At 46.2% G+C, this 20,773-nt stretch overlaps 1 protein-coding gene across 1 annotated transcript in view; it reads right to left on the bottom strand.

Annotated features, from left to right (window-relative positions):
* The window catches only part of mpp7a (MAGUK p55 scaffold protein 7a), a gene marked incomplete in the record, with an annotated part of 250,832 nt that overhangs the window by 59,660 nt on the left and 170,399 nt on the right, over window positions 1-20,773 (bottom strand). Inside the window, 1 exon segment of the mRNA XM_031796379.1 lies at window positions 18,312-18,379. Within this exon segment, the coding sequence (XP_031652239.1) occupies window positions 18,312-18,379 (68 nt within the window).

Genomic DNA, 20,773 nt, shown 5'->3' with positions numbered 1-20,773 from the left:
CATGATGAGGAAGAGTTTCTGTACGCAAAGAGAATTGGAACCAGTACCCAGAGGATGGTTCCAGAACAGAACAAGTTGTAATTGCTGCTGTGAGTCCTAGCAGGACCACATCAACAACAGGAGAGAGAGAAAGAGAGAGAGACACACACAGAGACCGAGAGAAAGGGGAAAGAAAGAGAGAAGAGGCGGCAAGCAGGACCACATCAACAGGCCTGACGGGAAGAGAATTGAATGGACCTTCAGAACAACGAATGGAAAAGAACGAATGAATCCATATAACAGTGGCAGGAACAGCTCCTGTATGGCAGGGGGCGGGGGACAGTGGCAGGAACAGCTACTGTATGGCAGAGGGCGAGGGACAGTGGCAGGAACAGCTCCTGTATGGCAGGGGGCGGGGGACAGTGGTAGGAACAGCTCCAGTATGGCAGGGGGCGGGGGACAGTGGCAGGAACAGCTACTGTATGGCAGAGGGCGAGGGACAGTAGCAGGTACAGCTACTGTATGGCAGGGGGCGAGGGACAGTGGCAGGAACAGCTACTGTATGGCAGGGGGCGAGGGACAGTGGTAGGAAGAGCTACTGTATGGCAGGGGGCGAGGGACAGTGGTAGGAAGAGCTACTGTATGACAGGAGGCGAGGGACAGTGGCAAGAACAGCTACTGTATGGCAGGGGGCAAGGGACAGTGGTAGGAAGAGTGACTGTATGACAAGGGCGAAGGACAGATCTATGAAAAGGACTGAAGGGGACATGTGATGTCTCACCTACGGGGTATCCGCTTAAATAGAAACCAGAGCCATAGAACCAACCGACATCCTCTGGTGTCGGTGACGAGAGAGAACAGCATGGTAGCCAGAAGAGAAGAACAGGAGTTTAGACATCAGGCATCACAGATCCCAAAAAGAACCAGCAGGCCTACCCATCTACACAGACTGCCTGAACCCAGGTGACAGCACAGCCAGGTACCACAGAGGGAAGGGAGATGGACACAAACACAGGTAGCCCCAACACTCACCACAAGACCACACTTCACCTTTCCCGCTAATCAAGATAGATTTTCAGTAATACATTTTTACATCACATATTCAAGACATCATGGATGGCCCACAGAACTATGTACATGATCTAGCCTGGTTCTGCGGCTAGCGATGGCATGGCACTACTACAGCATCATACAAAGCATAAAGCTATGTTGATACAAGCACCTACAGTATGGATGCATCCCAAATGGCACCCTATTCCCGATATAGTAAACTTATTTTGAGGTGAGCCCTATGGGGTGCCATTTGGGACACATACTATGCTATGCGTGTGAAGGTAGGGATAAGCCTCTATCCCTCGCTCGGTTAAATAATGTCTGTTTCAATGAAATTGATAAGTTAGTGAGTGAAAGAGGAAGATTCGGCACAGCAAAGGCCAATAACCTTAAGCTCCTTTCCCAGGGAGCAGGAGTATTTAACAGAGAAATTGACAGAGACACCCGACGTTCCTCTTTAAAACCGTTTCGGTAGACATGAGAAGACAGGCGAACACAAACAGTAGAATATGGGGAGCGGGAGATGAGATGAGGGTAGAGGAGGTGAGCTATCCTCATCCCTGACATGCTAAGACACATTCTGCATCCCAAATGGCATCCTATTCCCTATGTAGTGCACTACTTTTACTGGGGCCCATAATGCACTACATAGAGAACAGGGTGACCATTTGGGATGCTGATGCAGATACACAGCGATGTAATGTTAAAAGGCTGATCAGCAAATGTCAGGACTCATTGTTGGGGTGCTGGCTGGGTCCCCAGCCAGTGAGCTGCTATGTTGCTATGAGTCAATCTAGGTGAGTTAGTCTGACAAGCACTATGTACCTTCTATTTCCTCAGCTTCAAGGGGGGCTGCGAAAGCAAGAGATAAAAGAGAGAGAGAGGTGAACGTTGGAGAGAGAGGTGAACGCTGGAGAGAGAGGTGACCGTTGGAGAGAGAGGTGAACGCTGGAGAGAGAGGTGAACGTTGGAGAGAGAGGTGAACGTTGGAGAGAGAGGTGAACGCTGGAGAGAGAGGTGAACGCTGGAGAGAGAGGTGTACGTTGGAGAGAGAGGTGTACGTTGGAGAGAGAGGTGAACGCTGGAGAGAGAGGTGAACGCTGGAGAGAGAGGTGAACGTTGGAGAGAGAGGTGAACGCTGGAGAGAGGTGAACGCTGGAGAGAGAGGTGAACGCTGGAGAGAGAGGTGAACGCTGGAGAGAGAGATGAACGTTGGAGAGAGAGGTGAACGTTGGAGAGAGAGGTGAACGCTGGAGAGAGAGGTGAACGCTGGAGAGAGAGGTGAACGCTGGAGAGAGAGGTGAACGCTGGAGAGAGAGGTGAACGCTGGAGAGAGAGATGAACATTGGAGAGAGAGGTGAACGTTGGAGAGAGAGGTGAACGTTGGAGAGAGAGGTGAACGTTGGAGAGAGAGGTGAACGTTGGAGAGAGAGGTGAAAGCAAAAGGGATGAGGGAAGAGTAGTAGAGACGAGACACCTACCAAACTCAACTGCCGTATCGTCTTAGAAAAGCAAAGAAACAAAGGAAACAACATGGTTAAAATGGCTCAAATGTTTCATTAATAAAATACACTGTGCATGTTGTCTGTTATTCACGGTGAGGTCACCACAGGAAGAACACATTGATGTGCATCCCAAATGGCACCCTATCCCCTAGTGCACTACTTTTGACCAGGTTCCCATTTGGGACGAATCCATTGTCCTCTGATTAGTTGGGAATAACTGTTTTACCTTGATAGGCATTGAGGCACATCATCTAGAGAGTTCAGACAAACTCATAACCACATATTCCCTATATAGTGCACTATTATAGGGAATAGTGTGCCATTTGGGACGCAGAACAGAGTGTTTATCTCTAGTGATACAGACACTGTCCTGATGTGTAGCAGTATCACTAAACCCATCAACATGCCAAGCAGATGCAGGCCCATGCTACCCCACACAGCTGTCTGGTCAGGCCACAGCCCAGCAGTGACGAAGAGAAGAGGGATCTGTCCCAAATGGAACCCTATTACGTATTGTGCACTACTTTTGACCAGAGCAGATGGGGCACTATAAGAAGAGTGGAGGTCAACACACGTCCCAGACCCATTTGGAGCCACTTAAAAAGCTTCCTTTCTGTCATGTGGTCTTAATCCCAGCAAAAAGGGTTACATTCAAACATACAGGACTGCACCAATGAGATCCTCGAGCTTACCTTACAGCGGACCACTTCTCCCAGAGCGCACTGGGAGATGTTGCATCACGCTACAAGGTAATTCGCTAGCCATAACAATAGTCAGGAATGATCAGGATAAATATGATTTATTCTTTCTCAAACCAGCGGTTAGGAGGTTAGGATACATGCTAAAAGCGTCTCGCAGTGACAGATTGTTTTCAAGTGGGAGACTGGGAGAGGGTAACGTGAATTTGAAAGCCTTTATCTGACAACTTGTTTCACATGTTAGTGTGTGGTCACAGCAATGCTGCCTCCTCCTACTGTAGTGTGACATCTGAAGTAACAGCAGCTTATGAAGAGACTAAAGAGAGCGATCAGAGAAAAGTGGCTGAGAAAGAGGGAAGGAGGGAGAGAGAGGAAGAGTGTGCAAACGAGAGACAGGAAAGGGTGAAAGGGGGAGGACAAAAAGAGGGAGAGGATATGTGAGGGAAGTAGAGAATGTGCGTGACAGTGATATCTATCGACCTTCAAATATAACTGAAGTCCTTCCACTGGTACTCCGCTTTCATCTCCAGGCTATCTGCACCCGATGGGGAAAGTTAGAGCAATAGTTTAGAATCAACTATTTCTTTCTCTGCATTCCTCGCCTGATGGAAAACCATGCGATAACAGCGCGCAGGATGAAGAATCCACAGGGAAAATCAGCGGGAGAGAGCTAAAAGTATGGCAACGACTAGTGAGACAGCGCTAGCCGGCCAAGTTCTTCAAGTTTTCGTTCATAAGAGACTTTGACATTTTGGTTCTACAGACCTACATTTTGAGAGCAGTAGTGTGTCTACTCCAGAGAGACGAGAGAGTGAGTAAGTAGTGCTGGTATTGTCGTTACGCTCCGGGGCCTGCAGTGACAGTGGAGCCTATCATTTACTCGGGAGTCGAGCCATCATGGCCGCCCACGCTGCCTGTGGTTTCAGCTCTTACAGTGTAGGCAGATTGTCAATGGACACCTCACGGCTCTCTACGGAGACACACCGAGCCGTCATGGCCGCCTACCCTGCCTGTGGCTGCAGCTCTTACAGTGCAGTCAGACTGCAACTGGACGCCTCACAGCTCTCTATGGAGACACACCGAGCCGTCATGGCTGCCTACCCTGCCTGTGGCTACAGCTCTCACAGTGCAGTCAGACTGCAACTGGATGCCTCATGGCTCCCCACGAAGCCAGAGCGAAACACAGAGAGAGAGGATTGGTTTCACGTCACAGAGCTCAACCAAGGAAACCTCACCAGAAAGGTGACTGAGGGGTGAGATGGAGGGGGGAAAGAGGGATAGATTGAGGGATAAAAAAAAAGGGGAGAGGGGACATTGCATCAAATCTAGCCTCTCTGGTGTCCCTGGGGCTGGATCTTGTGTCTGAGGGGGCTGACAGAGATGGTTGCCTCGCTTCTAGTCCTTAGGAAACTGCAGTAATTCGTTTTTTTATGTATTATTTCTTACATTGTTAGCCCAGAAAATCTCAAGTGTTACTACATACAGCCGGGAAGAACTATTGGATATAAGAGCAACGTCAACTCACCAACATTACGACCAGGAATATAACTTTCCCGAAGCGGATCCTCTGTTTGGACCACCACCCAGGACAATGGATCTAATTCCAAAAGCCGACCCAAAACAACAGCGCCGCAGAAGGAGCAGACGAAGTGGCCACCTGGTCAGGCTCCGTAGACATGCACATCGCCCACCACTCCTATACTACTAGCCAATGCCCAGTCTCTTGAAAACAAGGTGGACAAAATTCGAGCAAAGGTTGCCTTCCAGAGAGACAGAGATTGTAACATTGTCATGGAAACATGGCTCTCTCGGCTGATATCGGTCCAGCCACCGGGCTTCTCCATGCATCGCGCTGACAGAGATAAACACCTCTCTGGGAAGAGGAAGGGCGGGGGTGTATGCTTCATGATTAACGACTCATGGTGTGATCATAACAACATACAGGAACTCAAGTCCTTTTGTTCACCCAACCTAGAATTCCTTACAATCAAAGGCAGGCCATTTTACCTACCAAAGAATTCTTGTCAGTTATAGTCACAGCTGTGTACATTCCGCCTCAAGCAGACACCAAGACGCCCATCAAGGAACTTCATTGGACTATATGCAAACTGGAAACCATGTATCCTGAGGCTGCATTTATTGTAGCTGGGGATTTTAACAAAGCAAATTTGAGAACAAGGTTACCTAAATTCTACCAGCATATTGATTGCGCTATGCGTATGGGCAACACCCTCGACCACTGTTACTCTATCTTCCACAATGCATACGAAGCCTTCTCCCGCCCTCCCTTCGGCAAATCCGACCATGATGCTCCTACCGTCTTATAGGCAGAAACTCAAACAGGATGTACCAGTGACGAGAACTATTCAACACTGGTCCGACCAATCGAAAGCCACGCTTCAAGATTGTTTTGATCACGCGGAATATGTTCCGGTCAGCCTCAGAGAACAACATCGACCTATACGCTGACTCAGTGAGTGTGTTTATAAAGAAGTGCATTGGAGATGTTGTTCCCACTGTGACTATTAAAACCTACCCTAACCAGAAACTGTGGATAGATGGGGGCATTCGCGCAAAACTGAAAGCACGATCCATAGCATTTAACCAAAGAGGTCTGGGAATATGTCTGAATACAAACAGTGTAGTTATTCCCTCTGCAAGGCAATCAAACAAGCGAAATGCCAGTACAGGGACAAGGTGGAGTCGCAATTCAACGGCTCAGATACAAGACGTATGTGGCAGGGTCTACAGGAGACAAAAATGTTTTTACCAGAAACGTCACAGACACCGACGTCTTACTTCCAGACAAAATAAACACTTTCCTTGCCTGCTTGGAGGATAATACAGTGCCACCGTCGTTGCCTGCTAACAAGGACTGCCCCCCCCCCTCCCTTCTCCGTGGCTGACGTGAGTAAAACATTTAAACACGTTAAACCTCGCAAGACTGCTGGCCCAGAAAGCATCCACAGCCGCATCCTCAGAGCATGCGCAGACCAGCTGGATGGTGTGTTTACGGACATATTCAATCACTCCCTATCCCAGTCTGTTGTCCCCACATGCCTCAAGATGGCTACCATTGTTCCTGTACCCAAGAAAGCAAAGACAACTGAACTAAAAGACTACTAGCACTCACTTCTGTCATCATGAAGTGCTTTGAGAGACTAGTCAAGGACAATATCACCTCCACCCTACCTGACACCATAGACCCACTTCAGTTTGTATACCGCCCCAACAGGTCCACAGACGATGCAATCGCCATCACACTGTCCAATCCCATCTGGTGAAAAGGAATGCCTATGTAAGAATGCTGTTCATTGACTACAGCACAGCATTCAACACCATAGTACCAAGCTCATTATCAAGCTGGAGGCCCTGGGTCTCGACCCCGTCCTGTGTAATTGGGTCCTGGACTTTGACGGGCCACCCCTAGGTGGTGAAGGTAGGAAACAACATCTCCACTTCGCTGACCCTCAACACTGGGGCCCCACAAGGGTGCATGCTCAGCCCCCTGGTAAACTCCCTGTTCACCTACGACTGCGTGGCCATGCACGCCTCCAACTCAATTATCAAGTTTGCAGACGACACAGTAGTGGGCTTGATTACCAACAACGACGAGACAGCATACAGGGAGGAAGTGAGGGCACTCGGAGTGTGGTGTCGGGAAAACAACCTCTCACTCAACGTCAACAAAACAAAGGAGGTGATCGTGGACTTCAGGAAACAGCAGAGGGAGCACCCCACTATCCACATCAACGAGACAGTAGTGGAGAAGGTGGAAGGTTTTCAGTTCCTCAGCGTATACATCACAGACACTGAAATGATCCACCCACACAGACAGTGTGGTGAAGGCTCAACAGCGCCTCTTCAACCTCAGGAGGCTAAATAAATTTGGCTCGTCACTCAAAACCCTGACAAACTTTTACAGATACACAATCGAGAGCATCCTGTCGGGCTGTATCACTGCCTGGTACGGCAACTGCACCACCCTCAACCACAAGGCTCTCCATAGGGTAGTGAGGTCTGCACAACGCATCACCGGGGACAAACCACCTGCCCTCCATGACACCTAAAGCACCTTGATGTCACAGGAAGGCCAAAAAGATCATCAAGCACATCAACCACTCGAGCCACTGCCTGTTCACACCGCTACCATCCAGAAGGCGAGGTCAGTACAGGTGCATCAAAGCTGGGACCGAGAGACTGAAAAACAGCTTCTATCTCAAGGCCATCAGACTGCTAAACAGCCATCACTAATTCAGAGAGGCTGCTGCCTACCCAATCACTGACAACTTTAATAAATGGATCACTAGTCACTTTATACAATGCCACTAAATAATGCCAATTTAATCATGTTTACATATCTTACATTACCCATATCACATGTATATACTGTATTTTATACCATCAATTGCATGTTGCCTATGCCGCTCGGCCATCCATATATTTATATGTATATATTCTCATTCACCCCTTTAGATTTGTGTGTATGAGGTAGTTGTTGGGGAATTGTTAGATTACGTGTTAGATATTACTGCAAGGTCGGAACTAGAAGCACAAGCACTTCGCTACACTAGCATTAACATCTGCTAGCCATGTGTATGTGACAAATAAAAATGTATTTGATTAGAAAGGGGGGGACTCTGACAGGGGAAGGCCTGGGTTGGTAGATGCTATGGTACTGCAGGAGCTGTGTGCTCCAAGAGACACAGACATATGGAGATAGTTTTAATCATTATCATCACCAGCCACTGACTGCACTGTGCTGCATGGTGCTGTAACACAGAACCTGCTTGACCAGGGAACTGGGCCAGGGACATCAGCACTGCAGAAGTCTAATCTCCTTTCTCTGGTCAGTCCTCCTCATGCAGTAAACTCTTTACCTGGCCACTCACTCAGTCAATCTTCCTCTCTCTCAATCTCTGTCTCGCCATCACCCTCTCCACCTTTGTCCCTCCCCGGTTCTTCCTCTCCCTCCGTCCGTCTACCCCTCTCCCTCCGTCCGTCTACCCCTCTCTCTCCCTCCGTCAGTCTACCCCTCTCCCTCCCTCCGTCCACCCCTCTCCCTCCCTCCGTCCACCCCTCTCCCTCCCTCCGTCCACCCCTCTGTCTCCCTCCCTCCATCCACCCCTCTCCCTCCGTCCGTCTACCCCTCTCCCTCCGTCCGTCTACCCCTCTCCCTCCGTCCGTCTACCCCTCTCCCTCCGTCCGTCTACCCCTCTCCCTCCGTCCGTCTACCCCTCTCCCTCCGTCCGTCTACCCCTCTCCCTCCGTCCGTCTACCCCTCTCCCTCCGTCCGTCTACCCCTCTCCCTCCGTCCGTCTACCCCTCTCCCTCCGTTCGTCTACCCCTCTTGCCATCTCCCTCCTGGCAGCGAGGCCCATCTCTCAGCTATCTCCTTACCAGTAAAGAAGCTGTGGAATGACCTCCAGTCAACACCCTCTGAATGGTGAAGAGTTATTGGCTGATGTCACTCTGCTGCCTGGTGGGCCAACACACAGGCTACATCCAAAAGTGTACCCTACTCCCTATATAGTGCACTACATTTGACCAGGGCCCATAGGGAATAGGGTGCAATTTGGGATGCAACCACAGATGGAGATGGTCTTCCCTCCTCCTTCCCTTGAACAAACTCAACGTTTTTATGGCCAGGATGAGACCGGACAGGGTGGAATTTTCCAGATGACATGAAATTAGATCGTTTTCATACGTCGGGACGACGGAGATTGGAACGACGGCGGTTAGACAGATTGTTTACAGTCAGGCTGTAACTGCCGGTAACGAAGCTGGTCCGCATTAGGGCCTCTGCTCTCTCTATAATCTGTAAATGATTGAGTTTTACATTGGATTTTCGTATAAACGTATATCTGGAAATGTATACACAGAGATTAATAACTAACACACCATAACACTGCTGTGTTATAAGTTGTTCTGATGTTGAAGGATAATATTTCAGAGGGAAAATTATACATTCAAAATACATCGTCAAGGGTGGTCTCTAATAGAGATAATGGAATAAACCTCCACTGCTGAAATTAAACTGAATTCAACTTTGTTTGTCCTGCTTCGTCTGTGAGCATTTCAGTTGAGACTTGAAATAGTTGTATAAATTGAGGGAAGGCCAGGTCCAGAAGCACTTAGAAGAATCTGGGGCACTGTTTAAGAGTGGTTCAATCTTTCAGCAGTTGGAGAGGAAGAGCATGTGTTGGGTGAGACAACAGTAACCTGTGGAGGGAGAGGGAGAGAAAGTAGGCCTCAAGATGAGCTATAAGTACACCCACATGTTTGGCAGCTAGGCTAGCGCTCCTAACTACTGTACAATCAGACAGTGGAGTGATTGCATGTCAAACGTATGGAGAGACGTGCTATAATAACGTATGGAGAGGCGTGCTATAATAACGTATGGAGAGACGTGCTATAATAACGTATGGAGAGACGTGCTATAATAACGTATGGAGAGACGTGCTATAATAACGTATGGAGAGGCGTGCTATAATAACGTATGGAGAGACGTGCTATAATAACGTATGGAGAGACGTGCTATAATAACGTATGGAGAGGTGTGCTATAATAACGTATGGAGAGACGTGCTATAATAACGTATGGAGAGACGTGCTATAATAACGTATGGAAAGACGTGCTATAACAACGTATGGAAAGACGTGCTATAATAACGTATGGAGAGACGTGCTATAATAACGTATGGAGAGGCGTGCTATAATAACGTATGGAGAGACGTGTTATAATAATGTATGGAGAGACGTGCTATAATAATGTATGGAGAGACGTGCTATAATAATGTATGGAGAGACGTGTTATAATAATGTATGGCGACGTGCTATAATAACGTATGGAGAGACGTGCTATAATAACGTATGGAAAGACGTGCTATAATAACGTATGTAGAGACGTGTTATAATAATGTATGGAGACGTGCTATAATAACGTATGGAGAGACGTGCTATAATAATGTATGGAGAAACGTGTTATAATAACGTATGGAGAGGTGCTATAATAACGTATGTAGAGACGTGCTATAATAATGTATGGAGAAACGTGTTATAATAACGTATGGAGAGGTGCTATAATAACGTATGGAGAGGCGTGCTATAATAATGTATGGAGAGACGTGCTATAATAACGTATGGAGAGGTGCTATAATAACGTATGGAGAGGCGTGCTATAATAACGTATGGGGAGACGTGCTATAATAACGTATGGAGAGGCGTGCTATAATAATGTATGGAGAGACATGCTATAATAACGTATGGAGAGGTGCTATAATAACGTATGGAGAGGCGTGCTATAATAACGTATGGAGAGGCGTGCTATAATAATGTATGGAGAGACGTGCTATAATAACGTATGGAGAGACATGCTATAATAATGTATGGAGAGACATGCTATAATAATGTATGGAGAGACATGCTATAATAATGTATGGAGAGACGTGCTATAATAATGTATGGAGAGACGTGCTATAATAATGTATGGAGACGTGCTATAATAATGTATGGAGACGTGCTATAATAACATATGGAGAGTCATGCTATAATAACGTATGGAGAGGCGTGCTATAATAACGTATGGAGAGACGTGCTATAATAATGTATGGAGAGGCGTGCTAGCTCAGGAAGCTGTCAGGGCTCTTTCAAAGAGGAGGGGTAGACATGAGGATGGGTGGGTGGAAGAGAGAATAGGAGGAGAGGATAAGTCGAGGAGAGCAGACTGGATGAGAGCCAGAGGGACATGATGCAAGGTTTGGGCAACGATGGAGGGAGAAGAGACAGAGGGAGGGAGGGGTATCAAAACCAGCCTAGACTGTGTCACCCACCTTGAGATTCAGCTAAATTACTTTAACCCGGCCCTGCTTAAAGGCCTATAGCCTTTTATTACTAAATGTTAAGGCATTAAACTACATTATTCCAGTATAGGGTGCATCTTGGAAGGAGAAGGAGACTATTTATAAGGCGTAAATGTTCTGCATAAACGGACACGGTTAGGTGACGCTAGACCGGCCGGTTTAGTCCAAGATCAATATTGTTCCTATGGAGCTAGCTCCTGGGCTGGAAACACTGAGGCCCCCGGACCCCGACACACACACGCATTGACGCACGCACACACAGACGAATGCCAGAAGCACACACATTTCCTTCTGTAACAGCAGTCTCTTTGGTATCTTTCAATTAGATAATGCTTTATGACTATGAGGTTGCAGACAAATAGGCCTGTCTGAACAAGAGCTTGGTCTAAACAAAAGAAACTCACTCTCCCTCCCTTCTCTCCTCATCCTGACCCGACAGTCCACAGGGTCACACACAGACTGTCCTTTTCTGCTCCCTCTTCTCTCTGGCTCCTTGTCTCTTCACTCTCACTACCATGTTCTGTCTCTCTCTTCCAAGCTTTCTGTCTCAGAGCGAGTTGGTATGTATGGGTCCAGTAGGTAGCCTACTGGTTAGAGCATTGGGGCAGTAACCGAAAAGTTGCTGGATCGAATTCCCGTGGGTTAACTGAACAAGGCAGTTAACCCAGTTCCCCGGTAGGCCGTCATTGTAAATAAGAGTTTGTCCTTAACTGACTTGCCTAGTTAAATAAAGATAAATAAACATGTGAGTGTACAGAACAGAGAGAAGGCCATTATCATCCCCTGGTCACACATCAAACCCTAGCAATGTCCCACATGGCACCCTATTCCCTATAATGTGCACTTCTTTTGACCAGGGCCCACAGAGCATTGGGTGACATTTGGGACACCGCCTGAAACTGTGGTCTGGGACTTCCTACTCAACACAGGTGTGTATATTCATCACACCGTATTGGCCGCCCAGTATTTACCATACACTACTACTACCACTGCTATTACTACCACTACTACTACTACTGCCGCAACTACTACCGCTGCTGCTACTACTGCTGCTGCTGCTACTACCACTGCTACTGCTACTACCGCTGCTACTACTACTACCACTGCTACTACTACCACCACTGCTGCTGCTACTACTACTACTATCGCTGCTGCTACCACTACCACTGCTACTACTATTAGTACCACTGCTACTATGACTACCGCTGCAACTACTATTACTACCACAACTATTACTACCACTGCTACAACTATTACTACCACTGCTACAACTATTACTACCACTGCTGCTACTATTACTACCACTGCTACTACCGCTGCTGCTACTACTACTATTACTACCACTGTAACGATTACTACCACTGCTGCTACTATTACTACCGCTGCTGCTGCTACTATTACTACTACCACTGCTACTACCGCTGCTGCTACTATTACTACCACTGCTACTATTACTACCACTGCTACTACTATTACTACCACTGCTACTACTATTACTACCACTGCTACTACTATTACTACCAATGCTACTACTATTACTACCACTGCTACTATTACTACCACTGCTACTACCGCTGTTGCTACTACTACTATTACTACCACTATTACTACCACTGCTGCTACTATTACCACTGCTGCTATTACTACTACCACTGCTGCTATTACTACTACCACTGCTGCTATTACTACTACCACTGCTGCTATTACTACTACCGCTGCTGCTATTACTACTACCGCTGCTGCTATTACTACTACCGCTGCTGCTATTACTACTACCGCTGCTGCTATTACTACTACCGCTGCTGCTATTACTACTACCGCTGCTGCTATCACTACTACCGCTGCTGCTATCACTACTACCGCTGCTGCTATTACTACCGCTGCTGCTACCGCTGCTGCTACTATTACTACCACTGCTACTACTATTACTACCACTGCTACTACTATTACTACCACTGCTACTACTATTACTACCACTGCTACTACTATTACTACCACTGCTACTACTATTACTACCACTGTTACTACCGCTGCTGCTGCTACTATTACTACTACCACTGCTGCTATTACTACTACCACTGCTGCTATTACTACTACCACTGCTGCTATTACTACTACCACTGCTGCTATTACTACTACCACTGCTGCTATTACTACTACCACTGCTGCTATTACTACTACCACTGCTGCTATTACTACTACCACTGCTGCTAATACTACTACCACTGCTGCTATTACTACTACCACTGCTACTATTACTACTACCACTGCTACTATTACTACTACCACTGCTACTATTACTACTACCACTGCTGCTATTACTACTACCACTGCTGCTATTACTACTACCACTGCTGCTATTACTACTACCACTGCTGCTATTACTACTACCACTGCTGCTATTACTACTACCACTGCTGCTATTACTACTACCACTGCTACTATTACTGCTACTATTACTTCTGCCACTGCTGCTACTACTACTTCTGCCACTACTGCTTCTGCCACTACTGCCGCTGCTACAACCGCTGCTACTACTACTGCCGCTGCTATTACTACTACTACTTCTACTGCCACTACTACTACTACTCAAAAAAAGTTAACTGGGTTCATTGATATTAAAGAGAAACAGGAGAACAGTACAGCTCTACACTAATTTTATTCTCTCTTTTCAACTTTGTGTCAGTCAGGCTATGTTGAGCTGATCCTCACCATGTATGCCAATAGTGCGTGGTTTAACATAACCAGGAAGTAAACAAGGCCAATGGACATGTCCTATCCATGTCCTACTTAAGGGGGGAGACGACTAAGGGGATTATCATTTTAGTCAAATAGTCATGGCCTCTGTGTGTGCTACCAGACCAGAGCCAAACCAGCAGCATCTGTATTCTGCTCATATATTTAGGAAGCAGAGAAATAAATCAAACATTTGCAGATGTTATCGCAGATACAGCAAATGGCTTTTCTGTCTCCAACAGAGGAGTAATAATACTTAATACAAAACAATACACACATAATCCAAAAGTAAAAAGAAAGAAATATCAGAACATACATACATATATATATATATATATATATATATATACATACATAGATACATACACACACATACATACATACATACATACATACATACATACATACATACATACATACATACATACATATACAGTGGGGCTAAAAAGTATTTAGTGAATGACCTGCAGAGAGCTGGGACCAAAGTAACAAAGCCTACCATTAGTAACACACTACGCCGCCAGGGACTGTGTATAGACCTAATACTTATTTTCTACCATCATTTGCTAATAAATTCATTAAAAATCATACAATGTGATTTTCTGGATTTTTTCTTCTCATTTTGTCTGTCATAGTTGAAGTGTACCTATGATGAAAATTACAGGCCTCGCTCATCTTTTTTAGTGGGAGAACTTGCACAATTGGTGGCTGACTAAATACTTTTTTGCCCCACGGTATACACACACACACACACACACACAAATAAATATATATATATAAACGCAACATGTAAAGTGTTGGTCCCATGTTACATGAGCTGAAATAAAGTTCCCTGAAATGTTCCATACCCACAAAACATTTATTTCTCTCCAATTTTGTTGACAAATTTGTTTACATTCCTGTTAGTGAATATTTCTCCTTTGCCAAGATAAGCCATCCACACCTGACAAGTGTGGCATATCAATAAGATGATTAAACAGCATGATCACTACTGCTGGGCACAATAAAAGGCCACTCTCACAACACAATGACACAGATGTCTCAAGTTTTGAGGGAGCATACAATTGGCATATTGACTGCAGGAATGTCCACCAGAGCTGTTGCCAGAGAATTGAATGTTCATTTCTATACCAGAAGCCACCTCCAATGTTGTTTTATAGAACTGGCCTTACAATAGCAGACCATGTGTAACCATGCCAGCCCAGGACCTCCACTTCTGGCTTCTTCAACTGCGGGGCCATCTGAGACCAGCCACCCAGACAGCTGATGAAACTGAGGAGTTCTGTCTCTAATAAAGCCCTTTTGTAGGGAAAAACGTATTCTGATTGGCTAGGCCTGGCTCCCAAGTTGTAACCTCATATAAATATCTTGGAATTTTGGAATCTTGGCCTCTCTTTTAAATTGCATATTCAACAACTTACAAAAAAAATTGAAGCTGAAATTGGGATTTTATTTTAGGAATAAGGCCTTTTTTTCTTTTGAAGCCAGAAGGAGGCTAGTATCAACTACATGTATGCCTTTACTAGACTATGGGGATATTTTATATATGAATGCTTCCACTCAGTGTTTGAGATCAATTGACACTCTTTACCATGGCACTTTGTGATTTATTTTAAACTGCAAAACCCTTACGCACCACTGCACTTTGTATACCAGGGTTGGCTGGCCTTCTCTAGTCACTCGTAGGCTCAGTCACTGGTATACTGTTATTTACAAAGCCATTTTGGGTTTACTACCTTTTTATTTGTGCATTTTTATTGTTCAGAAATGTGGTGGGTACTCTCTTCGTTCGCTGGACTTTATCCTGCTAACTGTTCCAAATGTCCGAACTGAATTTGGTAAAAGGGCTTTGATGTACTCTGCGCCATCGTCTTGGAACACCTTACAAAATACTTTTAAACTGGAAGAACTTGAGGCTTTTGAGGCTGATTCCCTGACCTGTCAATGTTTTTAATTTGCTGTTTTATACTCCTGTGAATTCAATGGTTTTTACTAGATTACATGTAGATTTTCATGTTGTCTGTCTGTCTGTCATTTTTTTTGCAATGACTTGGTGCTGCCTATCTTGGCCAGGGCGCTCTTGAAAAATACATTTTAATCTCAATGAGCCCTTCCTGGTTAAATAAAATAAAATAAAATAGTATAGTAGGTAGGCCTATGCACTCCCGGACTCATTAATATTCTTGTTCAGTACATACAATTGAAGTCGGAAGTTTTACATACACCAGTTTTTCACAGTTCCTGACATTTAATCCTAGTAAAAATTCCCCGTTTTAGGTCAGTTAAGATCACTTTATTTTATTTCTTTATTTTAAGGATGTGAAATGTCAAAATAATAGTAGAGAGAATGATTTATTTCAGCTATTATTTCATTAATCGCATTCCCACTGGGTCAGAAGTTTACATACAATCAATTAGTATTTGGTAGCAATGCCTTCTTGTCATACACACTTTTTCAGTTATGCCCTCAAATCTTCTATAGGATTGAGGTCAGGGCTTTGTGATGGCAACTCCAATACCTTGACTTTGTTGTCCATTTTGCCACAACTTCGGAAGAATGCTTGGGGTCATTGTCCATTTGGAAGACCCATTTGTGACCAAGCTTTAACTTCCTGACGGATGTCTTGAGATGTTGCTTCAATATATCCACATCATTTTCCTCCCTCATGTTGCCATCTATTTTGTGAAGTGCACCAGTCCCTCCTGCAGCAAAGCATCCCCACAACATGATGCTGCAACCCCCGTGCTTCACGGTTGGGATGGTGTTCTTCAGCTTGGAAGCCTCCCACTTTTTCCTCCAAACATAACGATGGTCATTATGGCCAAACAGTTCATTTTTGTTTCATCAGACCAGAGGACATTTCTCCACAAAGTACGATCTTTGTCCATTGCATTTTTAAGGATGTTTTGGAGCAGTGGCTTCTTCCTTGCTGAGCGGCCTTTCAGGTTATGTCGATATAGGAGTCATTTTACTGTGGATATAGATACTTTTGTACCCGTTTCCTCCAGCATCTTCACAAGATCCTTTGCTGTTGTTCTGGGACTGATTCTTCAAAGTTGCCTCCCTTTGCCTTCTTTGCACAATCTTGGCATTCTCTCAACCAGATTCATGAGGTAATCACCTGGAATGCATTAGTAGGTGTGCCTTGTTAAAAGTACATTTGTGGAATTTCTTTCTTTCTTAATGCATTTGAGCCAATCAGTTGTGTTGTGACAAGGTATTCAGAAGATAGCCCTATTTGGTAAAAGACCAAGTCCATATTATGGCAAGTACAGCTCAAATAAAAGAGAAGAGGAATACACACCTCCTCGGCTGAGAGGTAGTGTGTACAAACAGTACACCACAAACATTTAGACACGCACGCATGCTGACATGCCTAAGAGGAACTGTGTACACACACTCTGAAAAGCTGGGATGTCTGGGGCTGCATTAGGAAATAAACACTTTGGGAGTCGAGACAGTTGGTTTCTATCTAAAGTGTTAATTACCTTATAATCTCTCTCCGGCCCTCTCTCTCCCTCAGTGTCGCTGTCCCGCTCTCCCTGTCCATCTCTCTCTCTCTCTGTGTGTGTGTCCCAGTCCCTCTCTCTGTGTGTCCGTGTCCCAGTCCCTCTCTCTGTGTGTGTGTGTCCCAGTCCCTCTCTCTGTGTGTGTGTGTCCCAGTCCCTCTCTCTGTGTGTGTGTGTCCCAGTCCCTCTCTCTGTGTGTGTGTGTCCCAGTCCCTCTCTGTGTGTGTGTGTGTCCCAGTCCCTCTCTCTGTGTGTGTGTGTCCCAGTCCCTCTCTCTGTGTGTGTGTGTCCCAGTCTCTCTCTCTCTCTCTCTCTCTCTCTGTGTGTGTGTGTCCCAGTCCCTCTCTCTGTGTGTGTGTCCCCCAGTCTCTCTCTCTCTCTCTCTTGCTCCTCTCTCTCCCTCTCTCTCTCTCTTGCTCCTTGCTCCTCTCTCTCCCTCTCTCTCTCTCTTGCTCCTCTCTCTCTCTCCTCTCTCTCTCTTGCTCCTCTCTCTCTCTCTCTTGCTCCTCTCTCTCCTCTCTTGCTCCTCTCTCTCCCCCCCCCCCCCCCCCCCCCCTGTCTCTCTGTCACCCCATCTCCCCCGTCTGTCCCTCTCTCTCAATCCGTCTGTCCCTCTCTCTCAATCCGTCTGTCCCCCTCTCTCAATCCGTCTGTCCCCCTCTCTCAATCCGTCTGTCCCCCTCTCTCAATCCGTCTGTCCCCCTCTCTCAATCCGTCTGTCCCCCTCTCTCAACCAGACATTTGCCGAGACGAGCACCAGTACGGCAGCCTTCGAGCGTTTCACAGTGTAGGAATTGTGCCTGATGGTTAATCAATCAGATAGGGTTTACATGAGCCTAGAGGTTGGTAGTCTCCTGATACCCTTCCCCATGGACTTCCTGTCAGGAGGCCTGGCTCTGGGGCAGTGAGTGAGGCTGTGAGTGTGTGGCTGTGAGGCTGTGAGTGTGTGAGGCTGTGATACATTCTTACATGATCTTCTGTTGGAGATCTTCTGGGGCTGAAGAACACTGGCGGCGGGACGACGCAGAGCAAACCTCCTGGAGAAAAAAGAGGAAGAGAGGAAAGTGGGAGGAGAGGACAGGAAATAGGGAGGAGGAGAGGAAAGAGGGAGGAGGAGAGGAAAGAGGGAGGAGGACAGGAAAGAGGGAGGAGGAGAGGAAAGAGGGAGGAGGACAGGAAAGAGGGAGGAGGACAGGAAAGAGGGAGGAGGAGAGGAAAGAGGGAGGAGGAGAGAGGAGAGGAAAGAGAGTATAGGAGAGGAAAGAGAGTATAGGAGAGGAAAGAGAGTATAGGAGAGGAAAGAGGGAGGAGGAGAGAGAGGACAGGAAAGAGAGTATAGGAGAGGAAAGAGAGTATAGGAGAGGAAAGAGAGTATAGGAGAGGAAAGAGGGAGGAGGAGAGAGAGGATAGGAGATGAAATCGGGAGAAAAGAGAGGACAGGAGATGAAAGAGGGAGGAGGAGAAAGAGGATAGGAGAGGAAAGAGGGAGGAGGAGAGGAAAGAGGGAGGAGGAGAGAGGAGAGGAAAGAGAGTATAGGAGAGGAAAGAGTATAGGAGAGGAAAGAGGGAGGAGGAGAGAGAGGACAGGAAAGAGAGTATAGGAGAGGAAAGAGAGTATAGGAGAGGAAAGAGAGTATAGGAGAGGAAAGAGAGTATAGGAGAGGAAAGAGGGAGGAGGAGAGAGAGGACAGGAAAGAGAGTATAGGAGAGGAAAGAGGGAGGAGGAGAGAGGATATGAGATGAAAGAGGGAGTAGAGGTGAGAGAGACAGGATAGGAGATGAAATCGGGAGAAAAGAGAGGACAGGAGAGGAAAGAGGGAGGAGGAGAAAGAGGATAGGAGAGGAAAGAGGGAGGAGAGAGACAGGATAGGAGACAAAATTGGGAGGAGAGACAGAGAGAGGGGGGTAGGAGAGGATAGGAGAGAGGATAGGAAAGGAGGGAGAGAGACGATAGAAGACGAAAGAGGGAGGAAAAGAGAGGAGAGCGAGAGGAGAGAGAGAGAGGAGAGGAAAGGAGAGAGAGACAACAAGGAGAGAGAGTCAGGGGAGACAGACGGAGAGGAGAGACAGAAACAGCGAGGAAAGAGACAGAGGAGGAGAGGAGAGAAAGACAGCGAGGAGAGAGGAGGGGAGGAGAGAGAGACAGCGAGGAGAGAGAGAGACAGCGAGGAGAGAGAGAGACAGCGAGGAGAGAGAGAGACAGCGAGGAGAGAGAGAGACAGCGAGGAGAGAGAGAGAAAGCGAGGAGAGGAGAGAGAGTCAGCGAGGAGAGAAGAGAGGAGAGAGAAGAATCCCAATAAAACCATCAGCTTTCACAGTCCCACTGGGATTAATAAACCCTTTCTGGTATAATACCTAGAAACATCCTTAAATATCCATCACGTTCATTCTTTAGGGTAAGAAAAATGAAAGAAGAGGAGCGAGAGGGAGAAAGATAGAGAAAAAGAGTGGCAGGAATAAATGTGAAGGATTTAGATTTTTTGTGGGGGCAATTTTTTTCTTCTCTGCACTCGTTGATGTTCAGACGGAGCCAAGAAACTGCCCCAGTCCTCCAGCCCAGTCCTCCAGCCCAGTCCTCCAGCCCAGTGATGCACATCAGCAGCCATCTGTGCTTGCCACTGATGTGTGATTTTCCATCCACTCCCCTTCCAAAGTGCTATCATTTTCTGTCATGACTCATTTTGGGCCAGACGCGCACGGAAATCCAAAGTATTTTGGCAGCGCCAGGCAAGAGGGGAGGCGGGTAGAAGGAGGGAGGGAGGAGAGGGGGGAAAAAGGAAAGAGAAAGAAATAGTCATTCCTTTCATTGTGACGGCAGTGAAACACTCCAAGCCTGGACAGGGCTTGTAATGGGGGTGGCAGACAGACAGGTAACACTACCGTTCAAAAGTTTGGGGTCACTTTGAAATGTCCTTGTTCTTTAAAGAAAAGCAAATTTTTTGCCCATTATAATAACATTAAATTGATCAGAAATACAGTGTAGACATTGTTAATGTTGTAAAAGACTGTTGTCGCTGGAAACAGCAGATTGTTTATGGAATATCTACATAGGTGTACAGAGCCCCATTATCAGCAACCATCACTCCTGTGTTCCAATGGCACATTGTGTTAGCTAATCCAAGTTTATCATTTTAAAAGGCTAATTGATAATTATAAAACCCTTTTGCAATTATGTTCGCACAGCTAAAAACTGTTAAATTAAAGAAGCAATAAAACTAGACTTCTTCAGACTAGTTGAGTATCTGGAGCATCAGCATTTGTGGGTTCGATTACAGGCTCAAAATGGCCAGAAACAAAGTACTTTCTTCTGAAACTCATTGGTCTATTCTTGTTTCTGAGAAATTAAGGCTATTCCATGGGAGAAATTGCCAAGAAACATGAAGATCCCGTACAGCGCTGTGTACTACTCCATTCACAGAACAGCGCAAACT

The sequence above is a fragment of the Oncorhynchus kisutch genome, linkage group LG18 (genome assembly GCF_002021735.2).
Source record: "Oncorhynchus kisutch isolate 150728-3 linkage group LG18, Okis_V2, whole genome shotgun sequence".
Taxonomy (NCBI): Eukaryota; Metazoa; Chordata; class Actinopteri; order Salmoniformes; family Salmonidae; genus Oncorhynchus; species Oncorhynchus kisutch.
The sequence above is the reverse complement of the archived record's forward strand: the minus strand, read 5'-3'. Positions and strand labels throughout refer to the sequence as shown.